The sequence below is a fragment of the Capra hircus genome, chromosome 2 (assembly GCF_001704415.2).
Source record: "Capra hircus breed San Clemente chromosome 2, ASM170441v1, whole genome shotgun sequence".
NCBI classification, from domain to species: domain Eukaryota; kingdom Metazoa; phylum Chordata; class Mammalia; order Artiodactyla; family Bovidae; genus Capra; species Capra hircus.
The window spans coordinates 28,891,021-28,906,692 of NC_030809.1; the positions used below are offsets into that span (position 1 = coordinate 28,891,021).

The window sequence follows — 15,672 nt, forward strand, 5'->3', positions numbered from 1 at the left end:
TGGCACAGGCATCTACACACCAGTGGCTGTAGCAAGTCCCCTGGCTGGCATTCCGGAGAGAAGCATGTGGGTCCCACTGGGGCCAGGGCCTGGAGGCAAGGAGTAAACACATATCACCCAGGTCACAGATTCCTCATGGGAGGCCCAGGCCTCTAGGGCTCCCTACTGCCTCGGGGGCCAGCAGAGCTGGTCAGAGCAGCTCAGGGTCCCCTTCTGGACTCTGTCTTGGTCCCTTGATCCCTCTGTCAAAATGTTATTAATAGTGCTGACTACCATAGCAATGGTTGTTACTCCAAAACCAGTAATACTGTCATTCTTACTCTAGCCATTTGATAAGACATCACAAATCTGAGTTTCTTGTTTCCATCTGATAGATGAGAAACCTGACATTCAGAGAGGTTGAATAACTGTCTTAGGTCAACTTTTAGTAAATGTAGAGTAGGCACTCAAACCTCTGGCTCCTAGTCTTTTGATCTGTACATCATATAACACTGCTTTCAAATGTCAGGAGGGAAAAAGGAGTCCCAGAGGAGCATTTAGCCACTTTATCCTCCATCCCCAACTTGTACCTGCTCAGGATCATGGCTCAGTTGGTGTTCCCCAAGGAACAGGCAATTTGAAAAATTATTTTGATTAAAGCTTTATCAACTTCCAAAAAAATGATTTGAGAAGACTTACTATATAGCAGTATACACAAAACAGAATATTCAGTTCTAAAAGACAAAAAAGCAATTGGTGAAATATGAGAAGCATTCCCATAAGTCTGGGACAAGGCAGTGGTGTCTTTTTTACCCCTTCTAACCTTGTCATCATTGCTACTACTGAACATTCTACTGGAAGTCCTAGGCAACACAATAAGACAAGAAAAGTTATCTGCTATATGCAAATACTAGATAGGAAGATTTCAAAATGTCCTAGTTTGCAGACAATATGATTGCTTCCCTAGAAAATCTAAGAGACTCAACTGGAAATCAATTAGAACTAATGAAAATAGTATGTCCAGTAAGATACAAGGTTAGTACACAAAAACGCTTTTTCCATACTGTGTAGAAATAAGGAAAAGAATTGGGAATGACAGATTGACAAGAGCAATAAAAATACATTCCCAGGTAAACCTAGTGAAATACATGAGAAATATCCAAATAGAAAAATAAAACTATAAATCTTCACTAAGGAATATAAAAGAAGACCAGAATACATAGAATACTTAGCATGTTCGTGGGTGGAATGACTCATTATTGCAAAATGTCAGATCTGCCCAACTTCATCTATAAACTGTTCAGTCTCAATCAAAGTCCCAATATTTTTTTTTCCAAAGGGATTTTATGGAAACTGACAGGCTTGGCTCTAAAGTTCTTCTGGACGATGTGTTTGGGGGACTTCCCTGCTGGTCCAGTGGTTAAGAATCTGCCTTCCAATGCGGGGAATGTGGGTTCAACCCCTGGCTGCGGAACTATGATCCCACATTCTTTGGGTTAAGTAGGCCTGCACGCTGTAGCTACTGAGCCCAGTGCCTCAACTAGAAAGCCCACAAGACACAGTTAGGAAGAAGCCTGCATGATGCAACGAAGACCTGACACAGTCAAAAATAAATAAATATTTTTAAAAAAGAATAGCCAAGACGGTTTTAGCAAAAGAACAAGGAGCATTCCACAAACTACAGTTATTTTATTAGAGGTGTGGTTTGGCACAGCAGTCGTCACATAGACCAGTGGAACCCAGGAGAGTCTTAAAAACAGACCCATGGACTTGTGAAAATTCCATAAAAGATAGAGATGGAATACACTGGAAGAAAAGGAAGATTGTTCAAAAGTTGGTGCAAAAAAAAAAAAAAAAAAGTTGGTGCAACCTGTTATTTGTTTGGGGAAAGTAGTTCTCTCTCTCCTTCTCACTACATACAAAAATAAATTCCAAAATAAATTAATGAAATAAAGACACTATAAAACATACTATAAAAATACCAGAATAAAATTCAAAAACAGAACAAATCCTAATCTCCAAATCCAGCATAAAACAAGAGCATTCAGAAAGAGAAGAGGGATATCAAACATCTGGGAGGAGTTAGTTACCAAACTGTGTCCTAAAGATATTATATTTAATTGCATACTTGTTGACAACCAAAGCAAAACATGGAAACTGTCGCTGTCACTATTTTGGTTCATTTACCCACTTCCCGTTTATTGATATCTACTGTCAGTTCGTTTCAGTTCAGTCGCTCAGTTGTGTCTGATTCTGCAACCCCATGGACAGCAGCACGCCAGGCTTCCCTGTCTATCACCAACTCCCGCAGCATCTCAGACTCATATCCATCGAGTCGGTGATGCCATCCAACCATTACATCCTCTGTCATCCCTTTCTCCTCCTGCCTTCAATCTTTCCCAGCATCAGGGTCTTTTCCAGCGAGTCAGGTCTTCACATCAAGTGGCCAAATCACTGGAGCTTCAGCTTCAGCATCAGTCCTTCCAATGAATATTCAGGACTGATTTCCTTTAGGATTGACTGGTTTGATCTCCTTGCTGTCCAAGGGACTCTCAAGAGTCTTCTCCAACTTCACAATTCAAAAGCATCAATTCTTCAGCGCTCAGCTTTCTTTATCGTCCAACTCTCACACCCATACATGACTACTGGAAAAGTCATAGCTTGGACTAGATGAACCTTTTTGGCAAAGTAATGTCTCTGCTTTTTAATATGATGTTTAGGTTGGTCATAACTTTTCTTCCAAGGAGTGTCTTTTAATTTCATGGTTTCAGTCACCATCTGCAGTGATTTGGGAGCCCAAGAAAATTAAGTCTGTCACTGTTTCCATTGTTTCCCCATCTATTTGCCATGAATGATAGGACCAGATACCATGATCTTAGTTTTCTGAATGTTGAGTTTTAAGCCAACTTTTTCACTCTCCTCCTTTGCTTTCATCAAGAGGCTCTTTAGTTCCTCTTCACTTTCTACCATAAAGGTGGTGTTATCTGCGTATTTGAGGTTATTGATATTTCTCCTGGCAATGTTGATTCCAGCCTGTGCTTCATCCAGTCCAATATTTCACATGATGTACTCTGCATATAAGTTAAATAAGCAGGGTGACAGTATACAGCTTTGAGGTATTCCTTTCCTATTTTGGAACCAGTTCACTTTTCCATGTCTGGTTCTAACTTGCTTCTTGACCTGCATACAGATTTCTCAGGAGGCAGGTCAGGTGGTCTGGTATTCCCATCTCCTGAAGAATTTTCCACAGTTTGTTGTGATCCACACAGTCAAAGCTTTAGCGTAGTCAATGAAGCAGAATTAGATGTTTTTCTGGAATTCTCTTGCTTTTTCTATGATTCAACAGATGTTGGCAATTTGATCTCTGGTTCCTCTGCCTTTTCTGAATCCAGCTTGAACATATGGAGGTTCTCGGTACACGTACTGTTGAAGCTTGGCTAGGAGAATTTTGAGCATTACTTTGCTAGCGTGTGAAATGATCTACCGTTAGGTGCTGCGCTAATTCTCATTGTTTAACGAAAAGATATGAAGAAGCTAATGTGAAGAGGAATATTTTCCCTAGCTTTATTGTTCGTATAAGTAGCAATGGGTGTTCCTCAGCACTTACGTGAGAGATAGAGAAGTGTTCTTTCAATGGTCTTGGATGGGTCCTTGTGAGAGTGTGTATGCGTGCACGCCCATGCTCTCTGTGTGTGCTTGTGCTACACGTGTGTTGTGCATGTACACACACCCATGCCTGCTGGGATAGATGGGGGTCTCACTTCTCTTGTCCAGCAAGGGACACCCTTAAATCCTAGGGATCTGGAAATAGCTTGAAGAGGAGGAAGGGAGTGAAGTGAGTTTGGAGACACGTGAAAGAGGAGGTAGGCAGGGCTGTAGATGTGTGCTTCTCCTTTTCCAGACACTGGAAAAGGAGCGTCACTTTTCCCCGTTTCCTTCCTTTCTTTCATTTATCTTCTATCTCTTTTTCTTTATAATTTTTCTTCTTTTTTTTAGGTAATAACAATAGTTTAGTTTGTTTTAATTAACTAAAAAGCTCAGAAAAGTATAAAGAAGAAAGTAAAACTGGTCTTTTAAAATCCTCCCAATTATTGAGAACAACTATTAAAATTTTAGGCTTCCCCGATGACTCAGTGAGTAAAAAATCCGCCTGTAATGTAGGAGACACAGGTTCAATCCCTGGGTCGGGAAGATCCCCTGGAGGAGGAAATGGCAACCCACTTTAATATTCCTGCCTGGAGAATCCCATGGACAGGGTCACAAAGAGTCAGACACAACTGAGTGACTAAACAGACAAAAACATCCTAAAACTTGGCATTGCTGCACATACACATACACACAGATTCAGTATATATCTGTTGACTGAGGGCAGGAGGAGAAGGGGGCAGCAGAGGATGAGATGGTTGGGTGGCATCACCGACTCAATGGACATGAGTTTGAGCAAACTCCGGGAGATGGAGAAAGACAGGGAAGCCTGGCGTGCTGCAGTCCATGGGGTCGCAGAGTCAGACACGACTGAGAGACTGAACAATAACAATTGATTGCCTGCTGCCAGGTGCCAGGAATCTGGCAGTGAACAAGATAGGCCATTTATTGACAGAATACAAAACAAGTAACCAAAAATTACCAGGCAGGAAAAAATGTCATGAAGAAATCAATCTGAGGCATGTGATGAGGGGTGACTATGGGGCAGATTGAGATGAATTCATGCAGGAAGAGGTAGCTGTTAAGCGGAGGATCTGAATGAGAGGAAAAGGACAGCTATTTAAAGATCTCTCTCGTACACAAATGGGACCACATTACATTGTTTTCAACCTGCTATTTTCACTTTGTCATGGTCGTTTTTAATATAGATTAATGTACCATTTTTAATGGTTCATAATATCCCAATGAATATTGATTTGTCACAGTTTACTTCGTCTCCTACTGATGCATCCACTTTTTTATTTGTATAAACAATGTTATGATAAGTATCCTTGTATCATGTCTTTTTCCACTTATCACCTTAGGGCAAATTTCTGGAAATGCAGTAGTTGGGACAATACATATACTGCCTTTCACATTTTGATCCACAGCCAAGTAGCCCTCCAAAAATACTGGGCTAATGTATATGGTGACAATAGTGCAAGGAAGTGCACATTTCCCCATTTTTTTGTCATGGCTGGGATTTTCTATTTTTATGATCTTTGTCAGTGATGCAATATCCCACGTTTTGACTTGAGTTTCTTTAGTTAATAGTGAAGTCAACTATCTTTTTTGTGCTTATTGATTATCTATATTTTGTGTGATTACCTCTTCACAGTTTTAACTATCTTTCTATTAAAAATATATTGTGTTGCAATTATGTTCTCTTAGATTGTCACTTGTTTTTCAATCTTGTTTATGGCCGTTCTTTTTCTCTGTATCTCTAACATTCAACTTAAGTGGAATCAATCTTTTTCTTTAAGCTTTCTCCATGTCTAAAAAGATGTTCTCTATCCAATCCAATCATGAGAAACGTGGGGCTGGAAGAAGCACAAGCTGGAATCAAGATTGCTGGGAGATCAATAACGCCAGATATGCAGATGACACCACACTTATGGCAGAAAGTGAAGAAGAACTAAAGAACCTCTTGATGAAAGTGAAAGAGGAGAGTGAAAAAGTTGGCTTAAAGCTCAACATTCAGAAAAATAACATCATGGCATCTGGTCCCTTCACTTCATGGCAAATAGATGGGGAAACAGTGGAAACAGTGTCAGACTTTATTTTTTTTGGCTCCAAAATCACTGCAGATGGTGATTGCAGCCATGAAATTAAAAGACGCTTACTCCTCGGAAGGAAAATTATGACCAACCTAGACAGCATATTAAAAAGCAGAGACATTACTTTGTCAACAAAGGTCCATCTAGTCAAGACTATAGTTTTTCCAGTAGTCATGTATGGGTGTGAGAGTTGGACTATAAAAAAAGCTGAGCACTGAAGAATTGATGCTTTTGAACTGTGGTGTTGGAGAAGACTCTCGTGAGTCCCTTGGACTGCAAGGAGATCCAACCAGTCCATCCTAAAGGAGAGCAGTCCTGGGTGTTCACTGGAAAGACTGATGTTGAAGCTGAAACTCCAATACTTTGGCCACCTGATATGAAGAGCTAACTCATTTGAAAAAACATTGATGCTGGGAAAGATTGAGGGCAGGAGGAGAAGGGGACAACAGAGGGTGAGATGATTGGATGGCATCACCAACTCAATGGACATGAATCTGGGTAAACTCCAGGAGTTGGTGATGGACAGGGAGGCCTGGCGTGCTGCGGTTCATCAGGTCGCAAAGAGTCGGACACGACTGAGCGACTGAACTGAATTGACCTAACCCAAGATGCAATAATAATAATTATAAACACATGTTTTATTCAAGTATTTTATTTAATATTAGATTACCATCACATATTAATTACTATTTTCTAATTATGCAAATAATATACCAATACATGGTTGTTGCAAAAATTAAACCCCATAGATAAGGCAAAAGTCCCCTAGACAACATCAATCTCAGTTCCTTTCCAGAAGTCACTTAATAAGAGTGATCTGTATCTTTTTAAGCTTCTGTTATACACACACATACACACAGAAATTACAGTTTGATTTTTTTTGCTTTTGCATAAATGATATGATACTATATATATTGCTATGCAACTTTTAATGACACTATGTGTTTTGGAGATCTTTCACATTGGTATGTACAGTCCAGTCCATCCTTTTAAACTGAATATTATATCAAAGCATTTTAAATTTCTCACCTACTGGTGGATATCTAGGTTGAGTTCAGTTTCTCTCTCTAAACAGTAATACAATAAACAAATCTTTATCATATCTTTTGTACATTTAAGTATTTCTCTGGGGTCAATACTAGAAATAGGGATTCCAGGGTAGAAAATATATGCATTTAAATTTCTAATAGATACCTTCAAATTGTTCTTTCTTCTAAGGTTTTATAATTTTTTAAAAATGTTTTCATCAATTTGGAACTTATTTGGGGGCTAAGAATGAGAAAGGATTGATCTTTTTTCTTCATAGAAATGAGTATCCAGTTGAACCAAAAGTATTTACTGACTAATCTATCTTTTTTCCCAATGGATCTGAAATGGTGCCTTTATCATCTATTAAATTCCCACCTATGTTGGAGTTTAGTTTGGGATTATCTATTCTGTTCTATTGATACATCTGTTCCTACATCAGTGCCTTATGCTTTAGCGACCTTAGCACTTTAGTAAATTTTATTATATAGTAGGGCAAGCCTTCCATCATTAGTCTTATTTCTTATGCTTTTCTTGATGTCCTGCAGTTTTCTGGGATAATATGTAAATTTTCAAAAAACGTGTAAAATGTAGAAAGGTAATAAAGAAATATCCCTTTTCATATTTACATTGTTTACCATCACCCCTCCTTCCTTTTAGATTGTCATATATAAAAATGCATGCAGAGAGACTAATTTTATGATGTACGGTCTTGAAGCCAAATATCAGCCACAGGAGATTATGATCAAGGGAGGTGAAGAAACGGGGCAGGGGAGAGTTGTAAAAGGGGAGTAACTATGGTGGGCACTGTCGCCAAGTAGAGAGAGATCTGCTAAAGAATTAGAACCCAGGGAAAAAGAAAGCCCCTGGAAGCCCAAAATCAGTTGGGAGAATTTTAAGCCAGAAACTAAGAGGTTAAAACTGAATGCCTAGGAAAATAAGGAAAGTGGGGTGCTAGAGTACAAAGTCAGACAGCCAGACTGCAAGTGTAAAAGAGAGATTGCGTCTAAAAACCTTGGCAAAATATTAAACTCAGGTCAAAGGAACTTGAATCCTGAGACTGTGCTCTGCAGTTTATCTGTCTTATACCCAATTTTTAATCACACTGAACTAAAACACTTTTTGTATGCCTCATTTACACACCTAACCTGTGTGTGATGATCTTCTTGGATGTCTGACAAGATGCTGAAAGGGAAGGTAATGGTCTTTGTGCGTGTGTGTGTATATATATATATATATATATATATATATAAAATTTATTTATTTCACTGTGCCAGGCCTTAGTTGTGGCATGTGGGATCTAGTTCCCTGACCAGGGATCAAACCCTGGGCCAGCTGCCCTGGGAGCTTGGAGTCTTAGCCACTGGACCACCAGGAAAGTCCCGGTAATGGTCTTAAAAAGGTCTTTAGAGTTTAACCTCTGTTGTCTTGAGGCCACTCATGGCAAATATTGTTTATGGTGTATAAAAGGGTCAGGAGTTGCACTTAAAGTGGGGCATATGAAGAAAGCCAGGTCCCCAGACCTGGCTACCAGATGTCCCTGGTCATGGTGGCATGTTTAGAGGGGCTGCTTTGGCAGCCTCTGTAGTAGAAATCTTCTAGAGATGCCCACCTGGTGCCCATGGCAGAGTCCCAGAGGGTAGAGGCCACAGGATGTCCCCTTGGATATGCCAGATGCTCTGGTTGCTGGGCACCCTGCCTGGCAGGCAAAGCAGTTACCATGACAACCACCACACACACACACACACACACACACACACACCTGTGATTTTTTGTGTTTATCCTTTCCCATTAAGTACCACGGTATTCCAAGGAGAGGCAAGCATAGCTCTCAGAACAGAACATCCTCTGCTCCAGGAAGCAGGGCAGGGAAGGAAAGTGGAGATGTGTTTATGTTATGATTGAATGAGACTTCATCAGCTTAAATGCCTATGTACCTGCTTCTGTGTTCAGATGTGTTGTATAACAATGTATGTATCAGCATGTATCATGCAAATGGTGAGATCACAGTTTATCTGCCCATTTGCTTCCTACTCCCCTCCCCTCTCTGTTGCCCCTGTGCTGTAAGAATCACCCCGCCCCCCAGCCTTTGCTGAGCAGAAGTGCTGAGTCATGGCTCCATCTGGGTTTCTGTCTCCTATCCTCCATCTCCATTCTTTCCTCCGCCCACCCCTCCCTCATTCCTGCTGGACTCTCTAGACCTCTGGGCCCTCTTCACCACCTCTGTCCTAAGCCTGGACTTATTTTCCCAGAGGTACACTTCTGGGCAATCAAGAGAAGGCATGTCACTCTGTTTCTGCATTTACTCCCTTATCACTTTGCCTTCTCAAAAGACTGCTCCGAGTCCTTCTCTTAATGACCACCTTCTCCCTGAGAAAACAGGAATCGGACCAAGTTTGACCGGGAGGCTAATTCTTCCGTGTATTCTTGCTGATCCTCCTCCAGTCCCTCACTACTTAATCGGATTATGGCAATGTCTCATGCCTGGGGCGTGGCAAGGAAAGTGAGATTTAATTTGCCAGCAGGCCCTAAGGCTTTTTTCTCATTCTAGTTCTCCAAATGCCAGACCACAGGTTCTTGGAGGCAAGCGCGCTGTCGCCCACCTGTGTGTCCCAGTGCGCATAGGAGCGTAGTAATAGAAGGGTGCTGTGTCTATGCGTTCAGGGGCAGAATCTAGAGGTCTCTCCCCAAGGATGTTTGAGGGTCTCTGTAGGAGTGTCTTTTCCATCCCCGTTGGGCTCTTCTAACACAGAAATCCCACTCAAATAGTTTCGATAACTAGTTCCAAATAAGAGGGACCAGGATTGTTCTCTGCAACCTCCCGGCCAGAGGTAAGAGAGTGGAAAGGGCACCCTCCTCCCCTGCCCCGCCCCACCCCGCCTGTTCAGTCTGGTTGCTATGGCGACAGCCGCGGGGTGACCCAAGTGCTCCTCCCTCTCTCCTTCCATACCTAGAGAGATGACGGCACCGCGCTGACTGCGCCAAATTCCAGCCAATGGGCGACTGCTCCCGCCTTTCCTTCCACCAGCTCTCCCCACCTCCCCCGCTCCCCACCCCCCCCCCCCGGCGGGAACTCGATTCACAAATCTGGACTGGGGATTTCCGGCTACTGGCCGGTTGAGAGGGCGCTGGGCAGAGTCCGGGGAAGAGTTGAGATCTGTCTTCCTAGGAGGACAGTCTTCCTGGGTTCTTGGGCCAGACTCCTGTAACTTACCACCAGAAAGGTTCACATCTACTCCCAATTATCCGGAAAACCTAACGGAGGCCGTCTGCAGCTCCTCCTACTCCTGCATGCCCTCCCTCACCCTGTCGAGTGAGCCCCGTCAGTACCACGGACAGCGAATCAGGGCCTTTCTAGGTGGGCTTCTCCCTCTCTCCGAATGCTCCGGACGTCTCCGTGGAGACCAGGGTCACAGACGCCAGCGCTCCACTGCAGCCAGGGCCTCCTCGGGCCAATGAAAAACTGAATGGGGGCGCTTAGCTAAGTGGTTAAGAAGGCAACGGGGACCAAAGAGGAATCTCAGGCTAACTGGCTTACTTTTCTTCATTCAACCACGAAGAATGGCTCCTGTCTTCCAGGCTGCCTGTGTACTAGCCTCCCTGGCGATTAAGGGCTAGGTCTGAATCTCAAGCAGGGATGGACCTCCCAAAGCTGCCCTGGGTAGGCATGTGGCTGAAACAGTCTTGAAGGAGCCCCATGGGTAGGGGAAAGAGTATGGGGCTAAGTGTGGCATTCGGGCCCTACCTGAGAGTGGTGAAGACATACCTAGTCAGGCCTGACGGAACTCTCAACAGAATGAATGGCAGGGAGAGGTGGAGGAAAGAGAGAAAACAACAATAACTAGCTGATGCTGCCTCAATGAGCCACTCTGTAAAAGGGGAGCAAACTTCTGCTGTCCTCATCACTTATCCCCTAAATGGCCTGGGTGTTAATGCGCAGGTGGTCAGAAAAAATGAAGGCAGGGGTGGTGGGGGGGCGGGGGGTGGGGGTACGGGGTGGGGCAGGAATTCAGCCTTACCACCAGGCCTCTCGTCCTTTGGCTCCCTCACTTTGCTCTCTGTAAGATGGAAGTCAGTGGGGGGGAGGGGTGACGGAAACAGTAGCCGTTCTCAGGGACTCGACCCTCCCCACTAGGCCCATGGGGGCCCGAGTGCCCTGCCTATGATAGTTCCACTCCCGCTCCCTCCCTCCCAAGGCCCAAAAAAAGGCTGGCGCAAAAACATCTGCAGGCGCTTCCAGCGCTTTATAGTTCTCTCCTGGACAGACGGACAGACAGACAATGCGGCCCGCACCGTCGGCCCGCATCATTGGCACCTTGGACACGGCACCAGGCCCAACCCAGTCCCTGGTACCCTCCCAGGAGAATTCTGGTCCGGCCTCAAATCAGCACCTCAGACAGTTCCGGGCCCAACCCCGCCCCTCCCCCCTCCCTCCGGAAACAACCAAATAAATTAAAAGTGGGGAGTGGGGGGGACAAAAACACCTAAGGGCAAGGAAGAGGGGTGCTCCTCCTTCAGAGTAAGAAGAGTACTCTGTCTCCTCCCACCCTTCTGCTGAGGCCCCGCCGCCACCGCCGGGATGACCTCCTAGGTTGATTTTTGCTCCCAAACCTCAGCCTCCTGAAGCTGGCATCCCCCGCCCCCCAACTCCCGGCATGCAACACGTTGGAAAAGGTGGGGAGAGGTGGTGGGGATGGGGCGAAGGACCATCCTGGTGGTTGTCTGGCCTCCCGGGGCTGCAGTTTCTGCTGTACCTCAGCCGATCCCAATCAAGAATTCATGTTCCCTTCGGTCTGGGGAGGAGAATATGGGGTCGCAGTCGGAGAGAGAAATGCAAGCTAACAGGCGGAGAGGGGGGAAGGCAGACGGGAGGGGGAAGATGGTGACACATGCCAGGAGCGAGGGAAAGAGAAGGGGAAATGGGGACAGAGGTGCAGAAAGAGGAACGGGGCAATGAGAGAGAGTCAGGTAGTGGGCAACACGGAGACGGAAACACACACCCAAGGGATGGAAAGTGTGACTGCAAGGAGGAAGGTGGGGAGGCAAAAGATGAAGGGAGGAGGGAAGGGGAAGACATAGGAAGGAGATGAAGAAATGGACAAGTCCGAGGGAGACGGACTTAACACAGAGAAGGGAAGGGGGTGACCCCGGCAGAGTTGGAGAGATGAGGGCGCAGATAGATAGAAAGGGTGAGGTTGGGGGTTCCTCTCCCGCGCTCATCCCCCACCCCCACCCTGCGCCCAGCAAATCCAAACGCCGAGGCCTCTGGCATCCTGGCCTCCACCTTCCCCTGCGGGGCAGGGGCGGCTCCTCCTCCGGCCACGGCGCGGAGCGGCGGTAGCAGCGGCGGCGGCTTGATGGTCCCGGGGGCTCCGAGTGTGTGTTAGGGGCTGGGGCGGGGAGCGGGCGCTGCCCTGGGTTATCCCTAGCGGTCCAAGTTCATAGTCCAGTGCTTGGCTCCAGTCGCGCAGCTGTCCCTGGCGGCCGAGGAGGAGGAGGAGGTGGAGGGGGCCGCGGGCGCGCCCCCGTTGGGTGGACCCCCGGCGCTGGCGGAGGCCTCGCCCTCGTTCTTGAGGTCTTGGAAGACCTGCGTGAAGAAGTGGGGGTCGGCGTTGAGCCGCAGCATCTGCGGGCTGAGCCGCTGGATGAGGCGCAGGCAGCGTTGCCAGAAGCGCTCCTTGTCGGGCTCCACGAGGAAGGGCTTGAGCGGGTAGGAGATCTCGTTGCCCATGTAGGAGTAGGCGAGGTAGAGGCAGGTGAGGAAGGCGGCCTGCAGCTCGGCGGCCGACGCCAGCTCGTCCCCGCGCAGCGACTCGCGGCACAGCAGGTACACGAACACCAGGTTGGCGGGAGTAATGAAGGCCTGGTCTTGCCAGCCCTGCAGCAGCAGCGAGCGGTCCACTCCGCGGAACCAGCCCACCAGCTCGCCCGGGCTCAGCTCCTTGAGACGGTAGCAGCGCCGGCACACGAAGTCGCCCAGGCAGCGCAGCAGCTCGCCGGTAGAAGCCTGGACGATGACCCGCCGCGGCGAGCCGCCAGGGACCGGCGGCGCCGCCTGCGGGGCTGGGGGCGGCGGCGGCGGCGGCTTCCCTCCGTCCGAGCCTGGCGGCGGAACGCCGGCGCTGCCCCCCGACGGCGGCTCGCAGGTGGCGGCGGCCGCGGGTACAGTGGGCACGGGCACCGCCAGGGGCTTGGCGGCACCGCCGCCGTCGGGGGGATCCCGACCTTTGCGGAGAAGGTTCTCGCGGTTGCGCTGTTGGACCAGGGGGTCGGGGCCGGTGGACGCTGGCTTGGGCGTCACCTTCTTGCTGCCTTTCTTCTTCTTGGCGGACGCGGCGACAAGGCGCTTCCAGGTGAGCGCGGAGATGAGCACGGACGGCCGTTTGAGCCGGCTCTCGCCTTTGCCGCCCTTGCCCGCTGGCGGCGCCCCGTAGCCCCCCAGCGCCTCGTCTCCCGCGGGCGGCGCCTTCTTCTTCTCCTCGGGCAGCCCGCCGGGCCTCCGGCCCTTGGCCGAGGAGGCGGGGGAAAGAGACAGCACCGTGCCCATCCTGCAGAGCGGGGCCGGCGCCCGGGCCCCGGCGGGAACCGCGGGCGGCGCCCCTGCCCGCCGCGCCGCCGCCGCCGCCTCTGCTGCAGCCCCCGGGGACCCGGCGGTGGGGGCCCAGCCCCGGCCCGGGCGCGGGAACGGGCAGTAGAATGCGGCTGCTTCGGCTTTTCTGCGCCGGCTGCTCTGGATCTGAGCTGCGCCAGCTGCAGCGTCAGCCCCACCCCTTGGGCCCAGTCTTCGCCGCGCCACGCCCCGTCTCACGCAGCCAATCCTTGCCCAAGCTGCCCTCCTAATCGGCAGCTGCGCTGACCAATAGAATCTCTCATGCCAATCTCAAGTTCCGCCCATCCCCATGCCTTGGTCTCTGGTCCAGTCCCTTCACCAGAAAGGCGAAAGGAGGAGGTGGCTGGTTCGAGGACCTCATCAGGGTCAGAACCGGTGGGTGGGTGGGTGTGGGAGGCTGCTCCCACCTACACCTACAGGTCCTAGGGCCCTGAATCAACTTGTTTTGATGCACTGGATCGCGATAGCAGAGATGCCATGGGAACAGCCTCCTCCCCTTTTGATTATGTGCTGGGGTTGGGGGAGGGCAGCGTGGGCAGCTGCTTCATCAAGGCGAGTGCCTTCATCAAGGCGCCCAGGCCCCAGCTGGGTCGCACTGCACCAGCTCCTCCAATCTAGCAGTCGGTGGACTCCCTCTTAACTCTCCTCCCCTCCCTTCCCCCATGTGGCCACGAGGGAAGACTGCAGCAGGTGTATTCTTGCTCTGCCTGTGACGAGGTGTTGGCTGGGCCCTCGTCTGCCTGAAGGTCGCGACCCGCCTCCTTAGAGGCCTTTACTCTGGGGGTGGTAAGACACTCAGATTTGTCGCCGAAGCCACGGTTTGCCGACCTGATTCTCTGCTGCTGAGTCTGTGATAAGAGGCCCTGAGCTCTGGTCCTGCTCTTTGTCCCTCTCCCCTCCAATCCCCTGATTTCACACTTGGGTGGATGATGGGTGATTTCCGGGGAAAGTCTGGAAATTGGTCTGTCCAGTCTCAGATAGCAGACTGGCCTTCTGTGCAGAGGGAGGCCCAGGAGGGTTGGTCCCATCCATGGCCAGTCCTGGGTCCAGGCTGAGATGGGTTTTTATTGTCACATGCCCCCTGCCATTCAGGTCCTAGCTGACCCCATTCCCAGCTCTAGGCTATTAGGCTGGGTCCTGCCCATTTCTCTCTGGGTCTGTCTGTTCTCTCCTCGGCACCCATAAGGCCTTTGTCCCGGATTTGGTATTCTCTAGGCCTTACCTGCAGGTCTGGAGCCCAGCTGGTTTTGGGCTGTTCTATCTGCCTTGAAGGACTGTGTCCACCCTTCTCCTGGCCTGATCTCTGGCTCCCCAGCACAGGAGGCTTCTGGCTTCTTAAGTGGACTTTGGAGGTAGGTATGGGTTTCATGGAGGAGAGAAGCCTTCACCTATCCCTGGTGGGTCAGATGGTAAAGAATATGCCTGCAGTGCAGGAGAACTGAGTTTGATCCCTGAGTCAGTAAGATCCCCTGGAGAAGGAAATGCCTACCCACTCCAATATTCTTGCCTGGAGAATCCCATGGACAGAGGAGCCTGGTGGGCTACAGTTGATGGGGGTGCAAAGAGTCTGACAAAACTGAATGACTAACACACACATGGATTCAGCAGAATTCTCGGACTTGGCCCCGGAGTCACTTCTATGCTCCTCAGAGACCACCAACCCAGCTCCAAGGATCCACTGCTGTCAGGGCTTCTGTGTATGCACGTGTGTACCTAGTTCATTGCAGAAAGGCTATTTCAGAATCCCCTTGGGCTGCCAACAGAGGCACCAGCTTTTCTCAGCTATCCCACAGGCCTGCCCCCACCCCACCCCTGTGGGGGCCTGTGGTCTAGCTGTATTGATTCCCTACCATACGCCACCTTACACAGGCCAACTTGTACCCTTCCCTGACTCAGCACTCAACTGTACTTTCTCAGTGGGGTCTCTCCTGTTCCCTTAGATCTGATCTTTGTTCTCTCACAACTCAAGCTGACCTGCCCAACCTCTCATTCTCCCCATAGTTACTGAAAAATGTTCCCTTTTTTCAGTTTCTGTAATTGGTCCTACTTCCTCCTACAAGGCTTTCTGAGTCAGCCTTTATCTGACACCCAAGGAACAGTCGGTTCACCAGTAGTTAAGGACAGGCCCCACAGAGACTGAGTTGCACCGGCAGAAACAAACACCAGGCATGTGGATTTGAATGGCATGTGGGTCCTCTGCTCCCAGGAGTCCCTCACTGACGTAAGGCCTACTGCTGGTGTCATTCAGGACAAGAGTCTATGCAACCCCTACAGATGTCACCACTGTGGGACATTCCAAGCCCAGCAGTGACCTGC

General features: G+C 48.8%; 1 protein-coding gene across 1 annotated transcript; it reads right to left on the bottom strand.

The window, feature by feature from the left end:
• Positions 10,966-13,503, bottom strand: CDK5R2 (cyclin dependent kinase 5 regulatory subunit 2). The gene has a single exon (XM_018059306.1). The coding sequence runs from the start codon at positions 13,291-13,293 to the stop codon at positions 12,172-12,174; it is 1,122 nt and encodes a 373-aa protein (XP_017914795.1). The 5' UTR covers positions 13,294-13,503; the 3' UTR covers positions 10,966-12,171.

What these genes read in the sequence shown, in the direction of transcription:
- CDK5R2 (XM_018059306.1), bottom strand. Translation starts at nt 13,293, where the DNA reads ATGGGCACGGTGCTGTCTCTTTCCCCCGCCTCCTCGGCCAAGGGCCGG.